Below are 22,561 nucleotides of genomic sequence, written 5' to 3'. Positions count from 1 at the left end.
ATTTTTAAAGACTGACTTAAGTTGTAATTGTTATTCTCTGATAATCTTTCCCTCCGACGAGCCAGTAACCGCTGTAACTGGTTTGTTGAGTCAGCAAACTTTAGAACAAGATTTGTGTAATTTTAAGGTTAGTTTTGTGAACCATATAAACCAATTAATCATAAGATACAACTAAATTTATATTATGACTTCAGACCATATATACACTACACTTCAAAAGTTTGGTTTAGTAAGATTTTGTGATGTTTTTGAAAGAAGTCTAAATTTATTTGAACAGTAAAACAGTAATATTGTGAAATACTACAATATAAAATAACAAGCAAATAATAAAATAATAAGCAAATGTATTTTCTATTTGAATCTGTTTTAAAATATTATTTATTCCTATGAAATTAAATGTGAAATACTGCTCAAGAAACATTTATTATTATCAATATTGAAAACGGTTGTGCTGCTTAATATGTTTATGGAAACTGATCATTTTTTCAGGGTTCTTTAATTAATAGAAAGTTCAAATGAACAGTATTTTTTTGAAATGGACGTTTTTGTAACAATGTCTTTACTGTCTTTACTTTTGATCAATTAATGCATCCTTGCTATATAAATTAACAAATAAGAAATATGTGTGTATATGGAACATGAGTAGTATGGATTCCATGTATGATGCTTTTGTTGTGCTTTTGCATCTTTTTGTAAGCTTGAAAGCTCCTTAAAAAAACTATAAAGTGTTTTCTTGTCTATTTCAGTTTGGAACAAGAACAACACGGTGAGTACATGTGACAGCATTTAAAATTTTCTATCCCTTTAAGCTCTTTATAACTGAATCAAATATAAAGAAAAACAGGACATTGTATTAACCACTGACTTTTTATCTTCTCGTAATTCGCATAAATTTAGCTTTTACATCTCTTTCCTGAGCTACTTAACTCTGGGCGGAGACGGGTGCTCTGATGCAAGAGGTGATAAGAGCATAACAATTCTGGTGACCAGCCAAGAGAAATGTCCTGCTTTCTCACTCATAGTCAAGTGTGTGTCCAGCACCTCATGTAAAGCCTGAAAGCTGACGGGCCTCATTGTTCTAGGCTCAGCGACCTTTCCACAGGGAGTAAGCTGGATGTGGGTGGGGGGGGTTCATTTCCGAGGATTGTTGGAGGTCTTTGAAACTATTAAGAGGAGGGAGAGGAAGAGAGAGGTCGGGGGGAGTGGACTCTGAGAAGCGCCTGACAGGAGGAGGGAGGGAGAGGATCATTTTCGAGATGGGGGGCGGAGAGTTTCTATACGGCACCACCGAGCAACGGCTTCACAACATCTTGTTCTCTTGTGCTTTGTGTCAGTTCCAGAGCGTTTTGAGGAGCATACAGATATGGTGGTGCTGAGATTGGCCGTATTAATCCAGGGGCTGCTTCTCGCAGCACAATGTGAGGTCAGAGCCAGAGACCCGGAGGTAGAGGAGGAGGACGAGCTGAAGGACATGTCAGATGGTGGTGGATGGGACCGCAGAGTTCCACTGGTAGGGTTTGGATCACCTCATCATGGTGAAGGACTAAACAGGCAGAACCCTGATGTCTATGGAGCTGTCCACCATCCTCTGGGTCATGGACACCAAGATCCCAGCACTGGACATCTTTCTCCGGATGTACCTGAGGGAACAGATACAACTGAGACCTGGGGCTCTCTACCACACACTGGGTAAGTGTTGCTGTTCCCCATTCATTCATTCATTCATTCATTCATTCATTCATTCATTCATTCATTCATTCATTCATTCATTCATTCATTCATTCATTCATTCATTCATTCATCATGCTCCATTTGATTCAAACACATAATCATGACATCACAAAAAAGTGTTTTTGTTGAAAAGGAGGTCATCCACCCGGGTAATTCTGCCATAATCTTGCTCATTACATGCATGTCATAAAACGTGCTTGGTTTAATTGGTTTTAGAGCTCATTATTTATCCTGGAGAGCCACCCAGGTTGAAGCAGAGGAGCTTGTGAAGCAATAGCTGAAAAAAAAGTGAAGTTGGGTTCCTCTCTATCACTTCCTCAAGTTTCTTCTCATCAAAACAAATATTTGTAACAATGTCTTTATTATCAGATTTGATCAGTTCAGTACATCTTTGCTGAATAAATGAATTTCTTTACAAAAACAAGCCTGACACCAAGCTTTAAAGGGCTATTGGCACATGAGGTTGAAGCAGAGAAGCCTGTGTATGGCTGTATATAGTAAACATAGTAAAGTTGTGTTCCTCTCCATCACTTCCTTAAGTTTCTTATCTTCCCCATCTGCTACAATCAGAGTTACACTGATGTGGAAACAAAACAGGAAAAGTGTTTCAGCAAACATTTGGAAGTACCTGTTTTCACAATTCTGTATTTAAAGGTCTTTTCTGATCCAATGCACTCTCTTCAAAGTGTCAAGAGTGCCCATATGTTTTCTCTTAACTCTGGCTAATCCATAGTAATTCAGCCTAATTACCTGGAGCACATAGGAGCCAAATGTTTCCTGCGCTTTGAGATCAGCCTCAGTTTAATCTTTTCACAATAGCTGGGTCGCACTTCCCCTCAACCAGAATACATACAGTAGACCCCAAATTGCTCAGCAGCAGGCTTGAGTCTCTGCTAACACCCTCCCTAGTCTTCATTGTTTGTATTTATTTGATATATGTTGTGATTAAAGGAAGAACATCTGGTTTGGGTCTGATTAATGGTACAAGAGGGTCTGCCCCTTTCTAAATTTAATTGAATACCTCTTTAACTAAATGTGATTTGAGGTAGCAAATATTGTACAGTCATTAATCAATTACAACTGCAATTGTAACAAAAGGAATTTAAGGAATGAAATTTAAAGTTGTCAAAACATCAAAACATTTTTTTTTCAGAATTAAGTTGCAATAAGCATCATAATGATCAGACACATGGGGAATTTACACACTGTAAAAAATATCTTATTTAAAAATAAGTTACCTGGTTGCCTTAAAATTCTGAGTGAACATTAATGCAATGAACATTTTTGAGAATCGACGACAACCTCTATTCAAATATTATTAAAAGATTTTGTAAGCATATTGTGTAATTGTGTGTGTTTTATTTTGACGCAGTGAAACATGCCAAATTGTGCTATTTTAATGATTTATCACGTTTTTATGTGTTTTAGATACAATAATATTTAGAGTTTCTATTTGCTTCATTGTATCAACTAAAACATTTTATTTCAATAAACTAAAAATTTTAAGGCAACAAGGTTACTTACTTTTTTAAGTTAAACCAACAAAAAATGTTTACAGTGCAGAAACATTAGATGATATTAATAACAAGTTACTTAAATGCTACACAGAAATACATTTAAATAAATTTACATTTATTTTTACATTTAAATCAATTCTGTAGGTGTAGTTTTTAATAAAAAATGTAATGAATTAAAAAATAAACATGATCATACATAAAACATATGGGGAACATTAGATGATATTAATAATAATTAGTTTACTTTAAATTGGAATGAAATAATTTTAGATTTTATAGCAGAAATTCATTTTCCATGCTATACTTTAATGACAATATTTTTTTTTATTAAGTGGATTTATTTAGCTATTGTAACCTATATAATTAATATTTTAATACTTTATCATTAAAGCCTAAATCAGGTTAAAGGAACACTCCAACGTTTTTAGAAATAGGGCTTATTCAGCTTCTTTCCTACAATTAGATATGTGGGCAAATACATTTTTGTTTCAGTTTTAGTTTGGCAGGGTCGCCGCTAGCTTAGCTTCGCCGAAGCACTGCTACTTGGGCGCAGAGATATCACGGCTCTCATCCTCACGTCCTCCGGCCGTTGAGCGATCCCAATGTGTTGCGTGATATCTCTGTGCCCAAGAAGCAGTGCTTTGCCTGTGCTTCCACAAAATATAGTCCCAAGTCAATATCTCCCTAGGAGTTCGCCAGGCCCTACTGGCTTAATCTGCATCGCTATTTATACTCATTGTGAATACGCAGGCCACAAGAAGTAATTAGATGGGGGGTTGTTTTTGGATCACTTTTACTCGGGACATGCTAGCTGGCAACATAGGATTCCATTCATTATTCTAAGCTAAGCTAGCGGCGACCCTGCCAAACTAAAACAATGCATGCACTGAGACAAAAATGCATTTGCCCACATATCTAAATGTAGGAAAGAAGTTGAATTTCTAAAAAGCCCTATTTCTAAAAACGTTTGAGTGTTTAAATATAAAAGGCTAGTTAGATAACAGGTGGTCTTTAGAGGAGGTGTGAGTCTGTGGATTTAAGACAAGATTCTTTTTTTAGTGATGTGATGTCTTGGCATGCATGGGCAACTCTGAAAAGCTAGAAAGAAAGGAAGGGAGACAAAGAGAGAGTTTGATGCCCAGGTGCAGAGAATCCCAAGGGAGCTACTTATGAACAGTACTTTTTGTAGAAACTAAAATTGATGGAAATAATTTAAATAGAAATTTCACTTCACAAAGTCAAGCTTTCTGACCAGAAACAGCTGTTGGAATATAACAGCAATTCAAATGTCAAAACAATGACATGTTCTTGTGAAATTAAACCTTATTTTGCCAAAGTCAAATAATCAAGACACTTGTATTTTATTAAAATCCCCTGTATTTATCCATTCATTGTGGATGTTGTGACCTGTGTACGTGGTTTCTATATTTCACATCCTCTCACACACTCTTATTTCTCTGTTGTGGTTTGAGTTTATCAGCTTTCATCCTGTATCCATCTCAGGAAGCTGCTCTAGCTTACGATCTGGCCCCAAAAAAGTTTTGCATACAGATTATTTCTTGGGTCTCAACCAATCTCAACAGAGGTCCCATCCGTCAAAGGCCTTGTTTCCTTTTGTGCTCAAGTCAATATAAACTCACCACTTCACTAGCTTATAATGTGCTTCATTTCTTGGACTAGAATCCGAAGCATGACATGGATGGGGAGAGTTTTTATCTATTGCAGCTGTTGTACAACAGTGAGAGGCAATGCTAATCCTTTATAGGATCCAAAGTCAAACAAAACCTTCCATTAAAATCCAGCCTTAATATTTCAGCTCTGTATACAGTAGGATAAATGTCTGCTGATAAAAACATCAAAGGTCTTTGATTTGTAACAGGCTATATGTTCTCTAACTTGTAATATGTTATAACTTGAGAAAAAATAGACTTCATTCAAGATATACTACTACCATTTTGTATCAGAAATGCATCATGGTTTTCACAGAAATATTGAGCAACACAACTGTTTTCAGTCTTTTTAAATTCCCCTAAATTACTGAATTTAAGACATACTTTTTTTATATAAAATAATAAATGTAATAAATCTGATAATAATAAATACATTTTAATTTCAGTATTACTTTTAATAATTATAAAAATGTTTCACAATTTTACAGTTCTTACTGTATTTATCATTAAATAAATGCAGCTTTGGTACACAGTAGTGAATTCTCTAAAAATAAGTGATGTCTTGTTCAGATTGGCTTCTTAAATAAATATATCTTGTTTTAGGGATGTTTTTATTAAAGGGGTACTTCAGCGCTGGGAAGATGAATCTGTATTTAAACTGGGTCATCAATGCAGTAGAAATGTGAAATTATTTTTGAATTTGGTGTCTTCTAGACTGAGAAAAGACAGAAAATGTATTTTTGTCCCATGGGGATGAAAGACTACAATTCCCAGAATGCTTCGCTGCCCTGTGAGGCCATTCCCAACACCACCAACTTCATTACTGTGACTGAGTTAGAGAAGACACTACAATTAAAAACTGAACGTGTCTGTTCAATATAATGTGTGAGTCACCGCGCGAGTGTCACAGCACTGAGCACTAACTGCACGAGTGATGAGAGCTGAGGTAATCGCGACTACATTCGCGGCATACATTCACAACGCGAGTTCAGTCTGGCACGCGTTTCAGTTCATGCCTTTGCAAGCTTAACTTTCATAGAAATGAATTTGAGAAGTTAGAAGACTTACATTGCTCAACATAGCTCCGTTTAAATGATCCTGTCTGCAAGCTGAGCTCTCCCTGCCAGCTGAGTGTTATCTCCCCATCCCCCATGCGCAGATTCAAAACATGCGGAAATGGCTCCCTCTGCTGGCTGTAGTCTCTAGCCTCTGGGGAAACATTCCTCCTATGATGCAAAAATCGTCATTTTGCATCATAGGAGGAATTTTTCCAGAAATAAAATGCATAAATCTCTTGTCTCAGGGAGATATGAGGGGGGAAAGCACAATAATTTGAATATTCTCCAGGGTTTCTACTGATACAAAGCCATATGCTAATCGCTGAAGTAACCCTTTAAGACCACAAAAATACTGATTAAGAAAATGACTCTTGCTGTACACTCTCTGGAAATTCACATGACCAGAGGAAACTATGAAACGAAGGGGCTTAAGGTTAGAGGTCGTGTCAGTCTGTGTGCGTGGACGTCCGTGAGTATCTTCGTTGGGTAAGGATCCCAGGATGAGGGAAGTTTGCAGGAGGGAAAGAGTGTCATACACTTCCTTCCTGTGAGGGGACACTAATCGACAGAAAGCAGGAAGAAAAGCAATGTGCTTACAGAGATGTCCATCCATTGAACTATATGTCTGGAAGTGACATAAAACAAGTCTGATTTATACAGCATATATAATAAACGTTTAGCACTTAAGTCTATATGTTATATGTGTTTAACAAACAAAATAAGTGATCCAAAATTCTACACCTGGTTGTGTTTTTCAACCTAAAAAAAAATGCTTTATATAGTGAAATTGTAGTTCACTCACTCAATAAGTGTGCTGTGTATTCAAAGAAACTGGACTGGAACATAGAGTATATGGAATGGATTGACAAACAACTGCTTAATTTGTTGTCTTTTTTTTAAATCAAGGGTGCCAGAATGCCTTTCCAGATCATTCCAGTCCAATTTAACCCCTTCTTGGGGTTACAGAAGATAACGTAAGCCTGAGACATATAGGTAGGCGAGAAGGAAGCCTGTTGTGCCCCATCCTTTAATCCTTTAATCCCAGTCTGCCCCAGAATGAAGCAAAATCACAGGCTTGTAAACTATAAAGATTCACATGCTTTACAAGTAACTTGTCTTGAGACTTTTAATCCCTTTACCTTCAGATCCTATTAATCAATGATCACATTACAGGCGGCTTAGTGATCAAGACAAATATAAAGACCAAGCAATGGTTTAAATACCCCTTGTGTTAACTCCAAAAAGACAACAACAGAGACAAATGCATTTACAACTGCAAAACAAGTCCCCTCTGTTTGACATTCAGTTTGGATTACCAGAAAAATCATTGTGTTGCACAAGAAATGCCACATGTTTTTCCTTATTCTGACATGTTGTATACTGAAAATGTGAGTTGTTTTTCCCCCCAAAGTTTATTCTATTTGGAAACAAGCACTAAAGCTGTTTATTTAAGACTAACTGTGGCATACATGGTATTGTATTTTGTTTCAGATCAGACCTTGTGTAAAGCTCTGTAGGATAACTTGTTCTGTTAGATTCATAGTCTATGGTCTAAAATGCAAGTACTAATTGTCCATAAACAGTGCTGATGCTTTTTCTCTCTCCATGTAACCATTGATAGAGTGTTGGAACTATTGTTTTGTTGTGTTTTGGCATCTTTGGTTAACTGATTCTTTTGGCTTTGTTGGATATGTCATGGCCTGTGGGTTTAAAACCACAATATACGTTACACAAATCAAGAACTCAACCTGGCGTTTTCCCAATCATTTAGTCATCACAATTCTTTCATAAAGTACCGATCCCATTGACCTGATCTGCCCTACATTTGCGTTTGATTAATGGAGAGATGAATACAGACTTTCTCATTCTGAAACTCATACCGAGCGTATTAACCATTGACCAAAGACTGAACAATTACACCCCAAACAATTCACAACTCTGCAGTGAATGTGAGGGATTTGGCTGGGAGAGTTTGACCCGTCTTACTTGTGGACTATGAATCATACATCAAGAAGATTGAGCAAGTTAAAACAACCAATAGCAGGCTGATGTTCCCCCTCAAAGGACCATTTCCAAATACATCTGCCCACAAAGCCTTATCTGTCCAGCCTTTAACTTCAACAAACCTATGATCTCTGGTCATTTCCATGTTCCCATGATCATTGTTAATGGTTTACTCATAATCAGCAACAAAGACTCATGTCAAAGATCAGCTCTAATGATGTAAAATAACTGCAGCCCGTCATCATCAGCTCTGCCGTGACCTCAGGAATAGGACCTTACAGCTGGACCCAATGAAATATAATCTCTGTTTTGTCTGTCTGGTCAGTCACCTTTGGGCAGTGTACGTAACCAACCTTTCTAAACCTGTGACGTGGTACGGACTTAATTTGTATGCAACGTTGCAGCAGGAGAAGGGTGTTTGGACTTGCCCAGGTCAGAAGGGGCTCTATTATATACAGCACTGTAAATGTCAATGGAAAACCTTCCATGTCCCTTACTGCCAAATGAAGGATGCCATGCTCTATAGCGCTATTAACAATGAGTCATGACCGTTGGCACCCAGACACCTATTCTTCGGTTCCTTCAACTTTTTGTACCTAATGCTGCCTTTCCACTGTTTCAGACAACCGCGTAGCCCTGTGATAGTCACACAGACTTTAAAATTGGTTGTGAAGCAGCCGTTACACTCTGCACATTGGCAATGGTATGCTTGCTGTGAATGAATAATTCATGTATGAATATATCCACAAGTATGTCTGAAAGAAAAACATGGCTAACCAATGTAAATAAAAAATGTACAATTATAAAATACTAATTTTGAGAAAAAAACATCTGTAATTTGAGAATACCATGAATGCAGTCCAAGAAATACATTACAGGTCTTAACGTGTCATTTGTAGGTTAATATTTTCCTCTAGATAATGAAGTATCATTGACCCTGAGAACAAAAGGTTCAGCTAAGCACAAACCCAAAAATATAACTGTATTATTGCTAAGTGTATTAGTACAATGAACCACTGGCCTTGACCGAACTGAATACTTCCGATGTTTCCTAACTAGAATGTACATATTAGGCTGTGTGTCTGACGTTCAGTCTCCCTTCCAGGAATTGGTGTGCGTTTGTTCAAAAGCGCTCTGTTACTGGGGTAGTATACTGTGGAACTGAGAAGTACACCATCAAGTCCCAGAGTCCCTGTCCCAATGGCTCCCCAGACTGCCAGCTAGTCATGTAAGTGAATTATGTATCTTAAATGTGAATTATATATATTAAAAGTGTGTAGTTTCTGTGTTGCTAGAGGCACCAAACAGAACTGCCAAAATAAGGAATATTTTAAAACACTCTCTTCACCTGCTATTGGGTGGGACAGAATAACACGCGGGTAATACCACCCCCCAACATTAAAGGGTTAGTTCACCCAAAAATGAAAATTATTTCATTAATTACTCACCCTCATGTCGTTGGACACCTGTAACACCTTCCTTCATCTTCAGAACACAAATGAAGATATTTTTGTTGAAAGCTGATGGCTGAGAAAGGCTTCAAAAAGGCCTCCATTGGCATTCAGTACATTTCAACTGACCCACTTACAAGACCCATAAAAGGCACTAAAGACTTCGTTACAAAGTCCATCTCACTGCAGTGGATGTGCAATAATTGTACCAAGCGGCGAGAACAGTTTGGCTCTGTCCTAATAGCATAGACCCTGCCCTAAGTGAGCTGTACACAGTCTGCCATGTCTATCTCCTCGCGAGAGCATTTAACAGCAGCATTCACATAAGAAATGTATTTTTATTAAAGCAACTAAAGTTATTCAGTCAAGAGCAGTGAGTGATTTTCTTGTTCTCTTTTGTTGTTTGATTTATATTAACAGCATAAATAGCAGTAGTACTTTATATTATACAGCTTTCACTTTAATTCACAGATCTAATATACACATGCAATTTTTTCTTATTACTGTTTACGTTCACAGACATAACCGTGTTGTGTGTTTTTGACAGTTTAAGTGCTGTAATATGTGAAAGAGAACTTAGTTTAATACTCACAGGGCGCTCTGTCAGCCAGCTTTCTGCGTGTGTGTTTTGGATGTGTGTGCTCAGAAAACCATAAATCATAAATTTATTCTAATATGGCTTTATGATGAAGAACTGCAATGTCACATGAGTGTGATTTGTGATATAAATTGCCAAAAGCTAAAACGTCTGTATGATTTTGATTGAGTATCCAAGGCATGAGCTGTACAGGCTCCGCCCTCTTCTGGAAAGTGGGGTGAGGAGCAGCAGCTCGTTTGCATTTAAAGATACATGAATGAAAACAGCATGCTTTTTCTTCCGCTCAAAAATGGCATGACATGGTATAATAAAGGATCTTTGCAGTGTTTTGAGCTGAAACTTCACATTCAAACTTAATCAAATCCTTTCATTTGTATGCAGGTACAAACTTTCCACTCGGCCAGTATACAGAGAGAAGCAGAAAATCGTCACTGCACTGCTGTGGCGATGCTGCCCTGGGCATGCTGGGAAAAACTGTGAGGAGACAGGTACTGAGTGATGAACTTTCCACAACAATCTGACTTGCTTCATAAATTGCTTTGCTTCTACACAATGGTGTCACCATTTCCAAAAGTTTTGATATGGTCTTTCTCCGCTTTTGAATAAATATTACTACAGAGAGATTTGAATACGCTGCTTGGCCAACAGTACTGTACGCAAACAAAATTACCTTTTGATGAACGGGCTTGGCTCCTTCATTTGTAAATGGGATGTAAAATGGCTTGTGTAAAAGGTGCTTTCCACCGGTCAGGTGCTATACATTCTGAAAAACATAAAAATATATATATTACATTCTCTCTGTTTTCTCTGTGCTCTATGTCAGTCACAGGTGGCCACGTCTCTGAGTCTCAAGACCCCACCATGACAGGAAGACCACATCAGGGAGGACATGAAGTGACAGACAGACGTATGTGATGTAAAAAAGTTTTAAGTTTTAAACGTTTTAAAATGTCTCTCTACATTATGCATAGTTGCAGCACTGGTCACTGGATGCTGACTGGTTAATGCAGCATTCTAGCCAAGCATGACCCTATACCTGTGACAGACTGACACTGGCCTGGCTGCTGAAACAAACTGAGGAAATGACAAAATTGTGTTTGTGCAAATATTGGCTGGTTATGGGAATGTTATGGCCCCACATGGGAGAACGGAAAAGGGCGTAAGAGTTTTCTGAAGGCAAGGGGCGAGCCCACACAGAGTGTTAACGTGTGTGACCGCGCTTCAGTCTGAGCATGGACAAAACAAAAATGGTCTTGGGTAAATACACACATGCACTGGAGCGCACTAGAATAATAGCACGTTTTAGAGGAGGCTGTTAAACCCACAGCTCTAAAAATAATCCTTTGAGCTAGTAGTTGGGACACAAACAAAAGCTTTGGACACAAACTTGGAAATTCCCGTGCTGCTGATTAATCTGATACTACGCACTCCTACCAATGACCTTCCTGATATTCAAATGCACAGGTCGCATTCATGAAGTGAATAACAAAATAACAAAACTCATGGCAAAGGTACCATCAATCAATACAGTGCCAAACATAACATTTGGTTGTACTTTTTCTTCTTCTCTCTCTTAAGGATATAACAAATTAAATCAAGAGAACAGAGAGCAGAATGATTTCGAAATGTTTGGCGCTCCAGTGTATGAAGCTCAACAACCTGATGTAGAGAATCAAACTGCAACAGAGTCCGTGGATGATTATGAGCACGCCCCTGCTGGCCATGGCCACCATAACAGTCACCACTTTGAGAGGAGAGGTATGTATTTTTGCAACATACCTCGGAGACTTGAACAAACTATGACGATTTAAAAAAATGCCATTTGATTGGTTGCGGCTCCTGACTGTAAATTTAGGTAGGGCAGATTCTGGGTCTTAGCTTAGTTTTTGATCAACATTTTATAAGCTTTATATCCTATCACTGAACACATCAGACACACTTTTGCAGCAAGGACATTCTATCATTTTAGAATATTGCAAGTTGTGTAGGAATCCCAGTGAGAAAAACAAAGTCATGTCTATTCTCAGAAACAAACAACAGAAGTACTGTACAGTATATAAAAGCTAGCTATTCATATGGGCATGTTGAAACTAAATGATTTATACTTATACATAGACAAATAGTTAATGACCTGATGCAGACTAATATACACATAGCTGAGTATACATTACTGATAGCATCTTGGTCTGGGGCAAGGTTTACTTAAGATAATGTGTAAATGAGCGGGGCAGCCTGAAATCTGCCCCCAATGCTCTCTATGAGGGTGCGCTGCAGTTCCATTTTTCACCACAGATTTACATTGGAAATTTGTGGTGCGCTGCTGTAGAGCTGGGAAGGACTCTTAGGGCATTATCATACACCCAAAGCAATGTAATGCTAGGCGAGACCGCGAGACGCAAGAGTTTTTTTGCTAGTTTCAGCCCAAAGGTGTTATAACTTTCACATCCAGCGCCCACAATGTGCAAATAGGAAATGCACTCGCGTCCTTCTTGTTCGCTGGTCTGAAAACGTGTGTGTTCAGGTGCATTGTTGATGACCAACAAACGCCAGGGGCCTCATTTACATAGCATTTGCGTCAGAAGGGGCGTACAGATTAAACAGGACGTACGTACGCACAGAAATACTCTGAATTAGAAAACCGTGTGCACGCACGTCATACGCAGTTTTCCCTTAATAAATCAAAATCAATTCTAAATGTAGAGCAGCTTTTGCGGCTTCATGTCACGCCCATAGTGGCCCATAAATAATCAGTGAAACGCCCACAAGTTAATATTCATTGATTGCGAAATCATGGTAAACACAGAGAGGAAATCAATATGTTGAGAATTTCTAATTTTCTTTCTGAATGTTTGAGACATACGTCATACATTATTTTAACAAAATTAAAATTTAACAAAATAGATCTATCTATCTATCTATCTATCTATCTATCTATCTATCTATCTATCTATCTATCTATCTATCTATCTATCTATCTATCTATCTATCTATCTATCTATCTATCTATCTATCTATCTATCTATCTATCTATCTATCTATCTATCTATCTATCTATCTATCTATCTATCTGTCTGTCTGTCTGTCTGTCTGTCTGTCTGTCTGTCTGTCTGTCTGTCTGTCTGTCTGTCTGTCTGTCTGTCTGTCTGTCTGTCTGTCTGTCTGTCTGTCTGTCTGTCTGTCTGTCTGATTGCCTCTATATCTGCTTCGGACACATTGATGAGAATATCCTTTTTGTACGTTATTTTGTTCTTTTTACCATATTATTTATGAGGATGAATTGCATAACATGCCAATATTATTCCAGAACATATTTCACTTTTCTTTTAGCCAATATTTGTTAATTTGCATCTCTGTTGTAATTTCATTCGATTTTGTTTGTTTTACACTGCAGATCGAGCAAACGGGTGTTCGTGTAGGCTGTTAATTGTAGCTAAGACTTGCTTTGTGAAGTATTTGTGTTATTTATGAGAGGCAGGATTGACATTTTTTTTACACAACGTTGTCTAGAGTTTCACACACTTTCACGTGTTTCTTCCATCTGCCGACAGTGTCACCATTACCCACTCCTGGGTCAAAGCTTGCGTGAAGGACCGCACATTTTCCCGTCAAATTTGCTTTTTATAAATACCAATTATTGCTTAGAGAGCGGCGTACGCCTTCTTTTGTGTGAGGCCCCTGGTCTTAAGTCAATAGCGCAGTATTTGTGTTATTTAAAGGGCGCTTTAGTAATGTGCGCCTATAGGTGGTGTACACTCTGCTTATTACACACACAGGGACGTGCAGCAGCACACAAACATTTTTAAATATTATAAATAAAAGGATTCCTCTGTGGAGAAGCGTTAAGTATTTCCACTTGCAAATTCTGCTATGTAAATAGCAATCGGCCATGGTGCAAGTGGAAATGGCTTTTAAAGGGAATGGGAGATAACACTCTGATTGGTTTATTGCACGTTAGGCCCATAACACAACCCTTTCGGACCGCTGACCTTTTTTAACTGTCCTTAAACTAGCAAAAGCGGATTCGGACACGCCCTAAGTGTACCAGTGTCATGAGCATCAGACCATGCGTTTAGATTGCTAAAATGGGGTCTTTAGTGTCATGAAACATGCCTGTCAAATTCATGCACTTCATTTTAATATATCCTGCTCACTTTATCCCTTAAAATAGTCTAGAAAATCCAAAAACTGTCGGATGGTGTCAATGGGGCACTGTCCCACCGCGGCTGCATATGATTTAATGGTTTGCTTTTTCTTTTGCTTTTTACCATCTAAAATTTACAAATAAGTGTTCTGTTCCCAAATGATAGCTGTTCATTTTCCTATATAATATCCTATTGTAATATTCTCAACAACAAAAAAAAGCATTGAGCAGGTCTCTCTTCCCAGTCTCTTACAGACAAATACTACTGAAAACAGAACATGTGTGTTATCCACCCAAAAATAGTTACTAGACACTTCCTTTGGTTGTAATATGTTTTGTCACATTATGGGGATATTATTCTGTCCGTCTCGTCAAGTGCCGGTCTCTCTTATATCCTACTATGCAGAGGATGCCGGATTAACAGAACAGTAAATAATGCTGCAGACAGGGAAAAAACCTCCATTCCTCTTCAATAACAGCTCCTCAATGTCCCTTCACATTACTAATTCCTGCACAGGATATCCTCTCTTTCCATGGGAAAAAAGTCCCCCCATACATTGTATGGTTATGAGCGTGATGTAATGGTCTATGGAAATGACACAGTGGTTCAGATATAGATTGAATCCAGCCACACACAACACTAAGAAAACTGCAGCGTTATTGATGTAAGGACACATTTGTCACATAAATAACGCTTGAGAGCCTCTTTAAAACGTTTATTCTCTTCCAAAAAGCAGACAAAAGAAAGAAAAAACAACCTTTGAAGTTTGAGTGGAGAATTTTCCCCTTGTTACCCTGTTGTTCTGGGTAGGAGCAGAGCTTTTGTGTCTGCATGAGATGTGGTTCAAATACTAAAAACAATGTTGTCAGGGTAATAAAACATGACTCAATCATATATCCTAGACTTTACAACATGAGAAAAAAGCAGCAGGAGCATAAATTCTGAAGCTTTTCCAGAGACTGTTTTGACAGCATGTGAATAAAAAGAATGAAAACGGCACATGACCTCTATGTCAGGTTCCCAGCAGGGAACTTATACATGTAGAGATCCTTTTCTGCTTAAAACTCTTCTCTAAACCTTGACCACTCATGATCAAATGAATGACCCATCCTGACCTGGAAATTGAGATGTAAATCTTTCCGACATGATATCGATGTTTCCTCATAGAAAGTCAAACCTTACAAACAGCTCCACAGGAAAAATTATTATCCAAGAATGACAATAGTTTCAGATTTCTATTTTTGGCAATGTGGTTATTATCCTCCAAAACATTATTGTTGCTGGGATTCCCCTCTTTGTAAGTTGCTTAGAATGTTCATCATAGAAAGTAATGTTCAATAAGAACATCTATTTTAAGATTCTCTATAAATAAGGACAATTCAAAATATAGCTGCAAGCAGCAATTGCGGGGCCAAGCCCAAGATGCGGCTGTAGCGCAATGCAGAGCCAGAAGGAAAAAAAAATCAGAAATAGAATGTACTTGAGTAACAGATCACTTCAGAAAGTATAGTTAGGATGAACTAAAAATGAACAGAGGTTCAGATGAACAAAATTAACAAAAATGCACTTATTTCTAATCCAAGAGGAAGGAAGATAAGTACAACACTTACTCTGATAATAAAGGAATCGAAATAACACATTGCACAACATTTTTGGACTGGTGGTGGCGCTATGGAGTTAGTCTTAGAGACTCCAAATTTGGTATATTCATTATTGATGAAGATATCTACAAGCATGCCATCATTTTCCTATTTACCGTTCATACGGCTGCCATTGACTCCCATTCTGGAAAAAATAAATAAATAAATAATAATAATAATAACGTAAACCAAGAATTTCAAGAGTAATGTAATGGTCGCATACGTTCATATTTATAAAAACACATCTTTGACGTGGAAAAATGCTTAAGCGCTACATCAGGAACTAAGCAGACATGCACACTTTTCCTAGTGGCAGAGAGTCAGAGTAGTGCAGGTATTTGGAAATCTAAGCAATTCTTACCGCTCGCCATTCTCAAGTAAAGGATTTAGACGTGACTAATGCTCTGTTATATGTTGATGACATAAATTAGGGCACACAATTTCAAGATCATTTGCGATTTTATTAAATTTTACATCTGGAAGAAAGGCGTATGCACATTTTCGTTTTCTGTGTACGTACATTTTAAAAATGACTAAGATCATACATTTTTTTAATTAAATGAGACCCCACATGTCTAGCCGATGTCTGTCTGTCTATCTTTTTCCAGACCCTTATGCTGTAAATGAAGGCGTTCCTCACCCTGACACACCTAACGCTCACTATGAGCTCCTGTCAATCTTGAAAGAAGCTGTGATGTCTCAGCTACAACCTGTGTTGGAGAATTTCAATCTAACCCTGGAACGGCTCTTTCAGGAGGTGCAGGGTTTGCAGCAGGACATGGCCCGACTCCGACAAGATCAGGAGCAGGGGAGGGTCGCTGAGCCTCTAGAGGTTGGTGGTGAGGAGCACAATCCACAGGAGGCTGTTGAAGTTGAGTTGAGGGAGAGTTTACAGAAACTGGAGGAGGTGAAAGCTCAGTTTCGCAACCATCGCCATGAGGTTGAAACTAGGCTCCACGCGCAGCAAATCATGCTGCACTACAACCTGACAAATTTCAAGACTGACATAGACGTCAAAATCAAACGTCACCAAAAGATGTTGCAGGTCAGAGTTTTTACTCAAATGATTTTTGTACATGCATAACAATTGTACTGAATGTGTATATCTCACTTTAGGTAAATCTCCAGTCTCTGAATACATCAATGTCTGGATTGATAGAGGAGCAAGAGAGGCTGGACGAAGATTTTCAGAAGATTCGGCCAGAAAATAAGGCAGATTCCACACAGAGTCAGTCTCATGATAGCACAGCTGTCTGGGAGGCCATCACGCGTCTGGACAACAAAGTCATTAACAACACCGTGAGACTAAGCACCTTGAATGAAGGCTATGAACAAGTGACTGCAAACATCAAGGACCTCAAGAAAGGTTGGACAGATCTGGACAACAAAATAGTCCAGACTGGCCGCAACAGCCAGGTTCAGTTTATGGAGACTGGTTTGGAGGTAGAGGCAGCGAAGGTAGTAGTCCTTGACCGTATAAATGAGCTGAGCAGCAACATCAGTGTTCTCCAGGGAGCCCTGCAGGAGATGGAAACCGATGTTGACTATCTATATACAGAATATTACAAGAACATAAGTTCAGCAAGTGGGGATTGTGACTGTATCGCCCTTGGAGTATCTGTGACACAGTTGGGACAAACTGTAGCTAATGTGATGGAGATAGCGAATGAAAACAAGTTGGCCTTGGAGCGTGAGGCACGGGATATGGTGGACCATTGGGACAATGCTGCTTGGGTTCCATCTGTGGAAGATCTCAAATTAGGATTACTGAATGTGCAACAGTCACTTGCTTTTGAGCAGGAAAAGAGCAGAATGTTACAGCACAATGTGTCCCAGCTTCAGGCCACCTTCCTGAACCACAAGCAGGACATTGAAACACTCCAGGAGCAGGACAGGGCCAAGGTCGAGAAGATTCAGCACCTACATAGCATTTTCAACACTTTGCTTCAGGATGCCATTCGTCACTCGGAGGTGCTAGAGATTTTGCTTGGGGAAGAGGTGCTGGAGTTCATGGAGTGGTCTCATCAGGACCAGAAACATTACTCTATACCAGAATTGAGGGAGAACATTAGATACATGCAAGAGAAGATCAATGAACACAGCCGTAGCTTAACCTCAATGGTGAACTCTGCTACCCCTCAGGTGTTGGCAGCAGATGATCCCTCTGTGCTTGCAAACAGGGCCTCGGTGGGTGTCAAAAGGAGACGTGGGAATGAAAGATTTGACCTGTCCGAGGAACAGCTGGAGTACTCTGATGATGACTTCTGGACTTTAGAGAAAACGGTAAAAGAGCTTGGAGCTCACATTAAACGGCTTGAGGAATATCATTGTCCTTCTTGCTGCAACTGCAATAAAACTTCTGCCGTTGGTGGTGTGGAGGTGAAACTGCAGGCCGAGGTGGATACTTTACGTAAGGACCTTGAGACACACCTTGGGGTTTTTAACGGCATTTTCAGTAACACAGAGGGACTTGCTGGCTCGGAGATGTCGGTGGATTTAGATAAATTGTCAGCTTTGATGAAGAGAAAGGAAGCAAAGAAACAAAAGACGACGGCATACAAAAGAGCTGTTCAGACAGGGGACCGAGTGAATTTTCGCAGCAAGAGAGATGCATCACTAGAGTCTGCAGGTAAGATGATATTTAAACATAGTATCTTGTAAAACTATTCAAACTTTCAATCATTTCTCTACTTTTTCATGAATTACATTAAATGACATGAGGTGAGCGATTGACAGTTTTATTTTTGGATGAACCAACACTTTAAAGCACGGCACTTTTAAAATATTGTAATGTTCTTTTGTTTTATAATTATGAAATCCTACATGACATGATTGGAAAAAACAAGATACCTTGGCCACAAATGAAAAATCAATTTCCACAACATTGTTTTAGTTCAATCGTGGCCCCGATTTAATATTCATTCATATGGAATCTAGACTAGAGTACAGATTAGTTGATGTTTCATTTGTGGGACAAGAGCACCCCCAGTGAAAGTCATTTGTAATTACACTATCATGTCCCCCTTTTTCTTAGCAGTCTTATTTTAATACCTTACCATTATTTGATTCCAAACAGTGCTTCGTCAGCTCCCAGATAGTCCAATTATGTTCCTGGCCAGCAGCCCAGAAGGTGCTAACGGATCTGGCACAATCCTTTTTGAAAACGTGGCCCTAAATCATGGACAATTATACTCAACAAAAACAGGCATATTTCGTGCTCCTACTTCTGGTGCCTATCTCTTTGTGGTGACACTGGACTTTGGACCAGGCCCCTCTCTGGTTCAGTTAAAGAGAGGTGGAGAGGTAGCTGCCTCCTTACGGCAGAACCCGAGGAAGTTGGGTGCACCCGCAACACGCGTCTGCATTCTGCAGATGGAGCAAGGAGAGGAACTCCGTCTAGAGCTGGTGCAGGGAACTATAGAGCGCAACAACCCACAAGATAACACATTTGCTGGCCTACTGATGCTGCAGACCACCTGAGACCATGCGACACTCTACAGGTGCAAAAAGACTGATTTCACTGCCCACCATTTCAATTTTTCTTTCAGGATCTGAGAGACAAACAGCTCATGTTGTTTATCATGGGGACAGGTTCTTGAGACATTGAGCACTGTTTTCAAGGAATAAGATTTAGAAGATGTGGTCCTGTTTGGTGGAACATCAGAAATCTTACATATGACAACTACATTATATTCCTTACATACCCTGTGCCCTAAATACATTGCAAGATATTGTACTTTTTAAGTTAAATATAAGACACCAAAAACAGAAAGAGTGTACTAAAATTATATATTTTTTTAAAAGATTACATGGACAAATAGTATACAGTGTATGAGGCCTACTTATAAGGCACTTCAACATGGGGCTGAATAAAACAAAAAAACTGAATTAGACACTAAATATTGTTTAATGTATTACACAGAGGTGGGCTGGGTGATACTATGGTAAAGCACATTGAAATATCTACAGGCATATATACAATATGGTCTAATCAACATGCTTCATAGCTCTGATTACAGTGAGAAGGTGCATTGTCAGTTTCCAGGTGAAGAACAGAAGCCATAGGGGACGACGCAAAACCACTGGGATAGTCACAATGAGATTTCTCTTTCTTTAATGCAATCAAATGCTAACTTGAGGGACCATTTGAAATATCCCTTTTCAGCCACAGAAAAGCATTTGATATAGATGATCAGTTTCACAGATGCAATTTTAGATTACTTGTATAGTAAAAGCTACAGCTGTATTTTCATTTACACTAAAAGTAGTGTTTCTCTAGCATAATGTATGGTGTGTTAAAGTTAACCACACTGAGGTAAGCGGTTTCCTTTCTTAGATTTATTATTTATTTTCAGAATATTTTTAATCTTTTTGTTTTACTCAAGATGCCCTTTCAGGACATACTGTACTAAAATTGTGACAAAGCACCTTAGTCTGGCACTGACATTATCAAAGCATTGTACATTCACACTTCCTGTCTGCAAGGGCCCAGATATTGGTGTAGAGCGCTATTGTGAACTGTTGTTTTGTTATCAAATCACATTGGTCTTTTCAATGGCACTAAGAATAATAAACAAGTATTCTGGGCTACAACTGCATTTTTTTTTAAAGAATAATACAATTAAATCTGCATGGGAGTTCTGTAAACATGTTACGTAACAATAATGTGTATTTTGGGATAGTACCAGTTAACAGGACTGTATTTTGGCAGCTCCAACCTAACTATTAAGCACTGATGACAAACAGATGTTACTTACGGTCGTACCCTTCAACTTCAAGCACCTCAAAAATATAAACAGAGTTCAAAACATGATTAATGACATTGGCAAAGACATATGATCCGAATATCACCAAATCCTTAAAAGTTTGCACTTTAAAGCACATTCATACCAATAGAATCCTGTACCAAAAAAAGCTTCTCTGAATGTAGGAAACTGTATCGCACCAACCAGAAAGCACATAAATCACCCCCACAAACACTACACTGATGTTGCCAAATCACTGCTAGCAGGAGATCCTGCAAACATCAGTGAGTATAAACAGTTGTCTTAATTAAAATGAGCTATTTTGACAGCTGGTTTACTTCCTAAAAATATGGTCAAAGGCATAGTGAAAGATTCGGTTGAAAATGTTGAGGATGTTAAAATGGCATGCTTTAAACATGGCAAACAATGTTCATGCATCAAAATCACGAATGGCATGCATCTTTAACCTTCTGGCGGGGGTCTTATTTCATAAAGAAATCTTCAGCTGAGAACAGAGAGAAGAACTACTGTACAGTTGAATTAAAGTTTTTAAAAGCCACATAATAGGCTGCTAGAGGCACAGATAATCTTCCTCTAGAGTCTACAATGGCTATTAACTGGACAAGATTATATCGATAATATATAGTTTTGCTCTGTTTTCAGTTATTCTACTAGTATAATATATTTACATGTCATACATTAAATCACAGTATGCTTTACACAGATTCCATGAGAAGTCAACAGCATTTCATCCATATGGCAGGAGGTTTTTCCCAGAATCTAAAGAAACATATTTAGAACAACTGTGTGTATTTTAAGGCAGTGGGGTTTACTTTATCTCTCCCAAAACCTCCAGAAGGTCCCACTCTACGTTTGTGTCTGTTGCAGTAATCCTCTGATCCAACTGCGCAATAATAGAGCTTTCACAGAAAGCAGCAAAAGTCACCATGTCTGATCCAACAGAAGAAGAAAGCTTGTTTCTCCTGAAGGGGACAATAATGTCAAAAACAAAATAAAAGACGCTTTGCTGATCAGATTTTAATGTCTTGAGATTCCACCATTTTTGCCAAAGTCTTCTTGACTCGTAGGATGGTCAGGCGTGATGCAGGATTGTGGGCCCAGCATTCTGACATCAGCTTCAACATGGTCCTCAAGCACTAAGGAGACAAACTCTTCTCAGATCACAACCTTTCTCTTCAGTACATGTTTATGACCTCGAGTACCTATTCAAGGCTACGAATATTCACTAAATCTCTACAGATGCTGCAAACACAATCTGTAAATATACTGCCATCTGCTGGTCAGATACTGATTGCTGACTTACCTCATCACTGTTCCATCTATTGGATACGGTGGGCCGGAGTCCTTTGACACACACGACCTCCAGCATATCCTCATAAGATGGATCTGATGGCACCAGATCATAATATGGTAGCTGATAGTCCTCAACGATACCTGGGAAACAATCAATGGATGTATGCATGAATTACATTTTGAATTCGGTAAACGTCCAAAACAAAAGCCTTTTCATAGCTTTAGATCAAAACATTTAAGGTTGTGATGTAATGTAGCTAAGGTTGTGGTGACAGATCTTTTGTTTGTATCAAGTTATATATCCGAGTAAAACAAATTATCAAAGAAAATAAAGTTGGGTGGGGAAAAAAAATACAGGGCTTGGTTAAATTCTGGGAAAACCTGTCAGATGTCACGCTGGAATGTTTTCAGGAAGGGAAAAGAATAGGTTAAATGTCAATTTTTTTGTGTCAAAATTGGGTTTTCAGTAAAGGATTACTCTATAACATGTTAATTATCATCTCTAAAAATAACGTGGCAAAATGCACTTGTTTATTGCAGAAAAATAGTAATTTCAAGCTGAAAAGTCTTTCTCTAATATTTTAGAACACACCCAGTGGAAGTGCAAAAACCTTTGCTCTCTTAACACCACAAAGACAGTTCACCTGTCAATACTAAAACTTGAAACACAACTTGATCATATGGACTGGCT

At 38.5% G+C, this 22,561-nt stretch overlaps 2 protein-coding genes across 3 annotated transcripts in view; one reads left to right on the top strand and one right to left on the bottom strand.

Moving 5' to 3' along the window:
* Positions 1–442: 442 nt before the first annotated feature.
* Positions 443–19,711, top strand: mmrn2a (multimerin 2a). The gene is made up of 8 exons (XM_067422547.1): positions 443–1,689; positions 9,086–9,208; positions 10,411–10,517; positions 10,853–10,936; positions 11,608–11,787; positions 16,420–16,856; positions 16,928–18,440; positions 18,888–19,711. The coding sequence occupies exons 1-8, from the start codon at positions 1,364–1,366 to the stop codon at positions 19,289–19,291; spliced, it is 3,174 nt and encodes a 1,057-aa protein (XP_067278648.1). The 5' UTR covers positions 443–1,363; the 3' UTR covers positions 19,292–19,711.
* The window catches only part of bmpr1aa (bone morphogenetic protein receptor, type IAa), a 36,562-nt gene continuing 33,582 nt past the window's right edge, over positions 19,582–22,561 (bottom strand). For both annotated transcript variants that reach the window (XM_067422549.1, XM_067422548.1), the window contains exons 12-13: positions 21,881–22,011; positions 19,582–21,713 (exon numbers count right to left, since the gene is read on the bottom strand). In XM_067422549.1, coding sequence (XP_067278650.1) covers positions 21,588–21,713; positions 21,881–22,011 — 257 coding nt within the window. In that variant the 3' untranslated portion in view covers positions 19,582–21,587. The remainder of the gene's footprint in view (positions 21,714–21,880; positions 22,012–22,561) is intronic.

This window comes from Pseudorasbora parva, chromosome 17, assembly GCF_024679245.1.
Source record: "Pseudorasbora parva isolate DD20220531a chromosome 17, ASM2467924v1, whole genome shotgun sequence".
NCBI lineage: Eukaryota > Metazoa > Chordata > Actinopteri > Cypriniformes > Gobionidae > Pseudorasbora > Pseudorasbora parva.
This window is presented reverse-complemented; position numbering and strand designations above follow the sequence as displayed.

Coding starts and splice junctions, on each gene's coding strand:
- mmrn2a (XM_067422547.1), top strand. CDS start 1,364: ATGGTGGTGCTGAGATTGGCCGTATTAATCCAGGGGCTGCTTCTCGCA. Junction 10,518..10,852: donor GAAAAACTGTGAGGAGACAG/GTACTGAGTGAT, acceptor GCTCTATGTCAG/TCACAGGTGGCCACGTCTCT. Junction 11,788..16,419: donor TCACCACTTTGAGAGGAGAG/GTATGTATTTTT, acceptor ATCTTTTTCCAG/ACCCTTATGCTGTAAATGAA.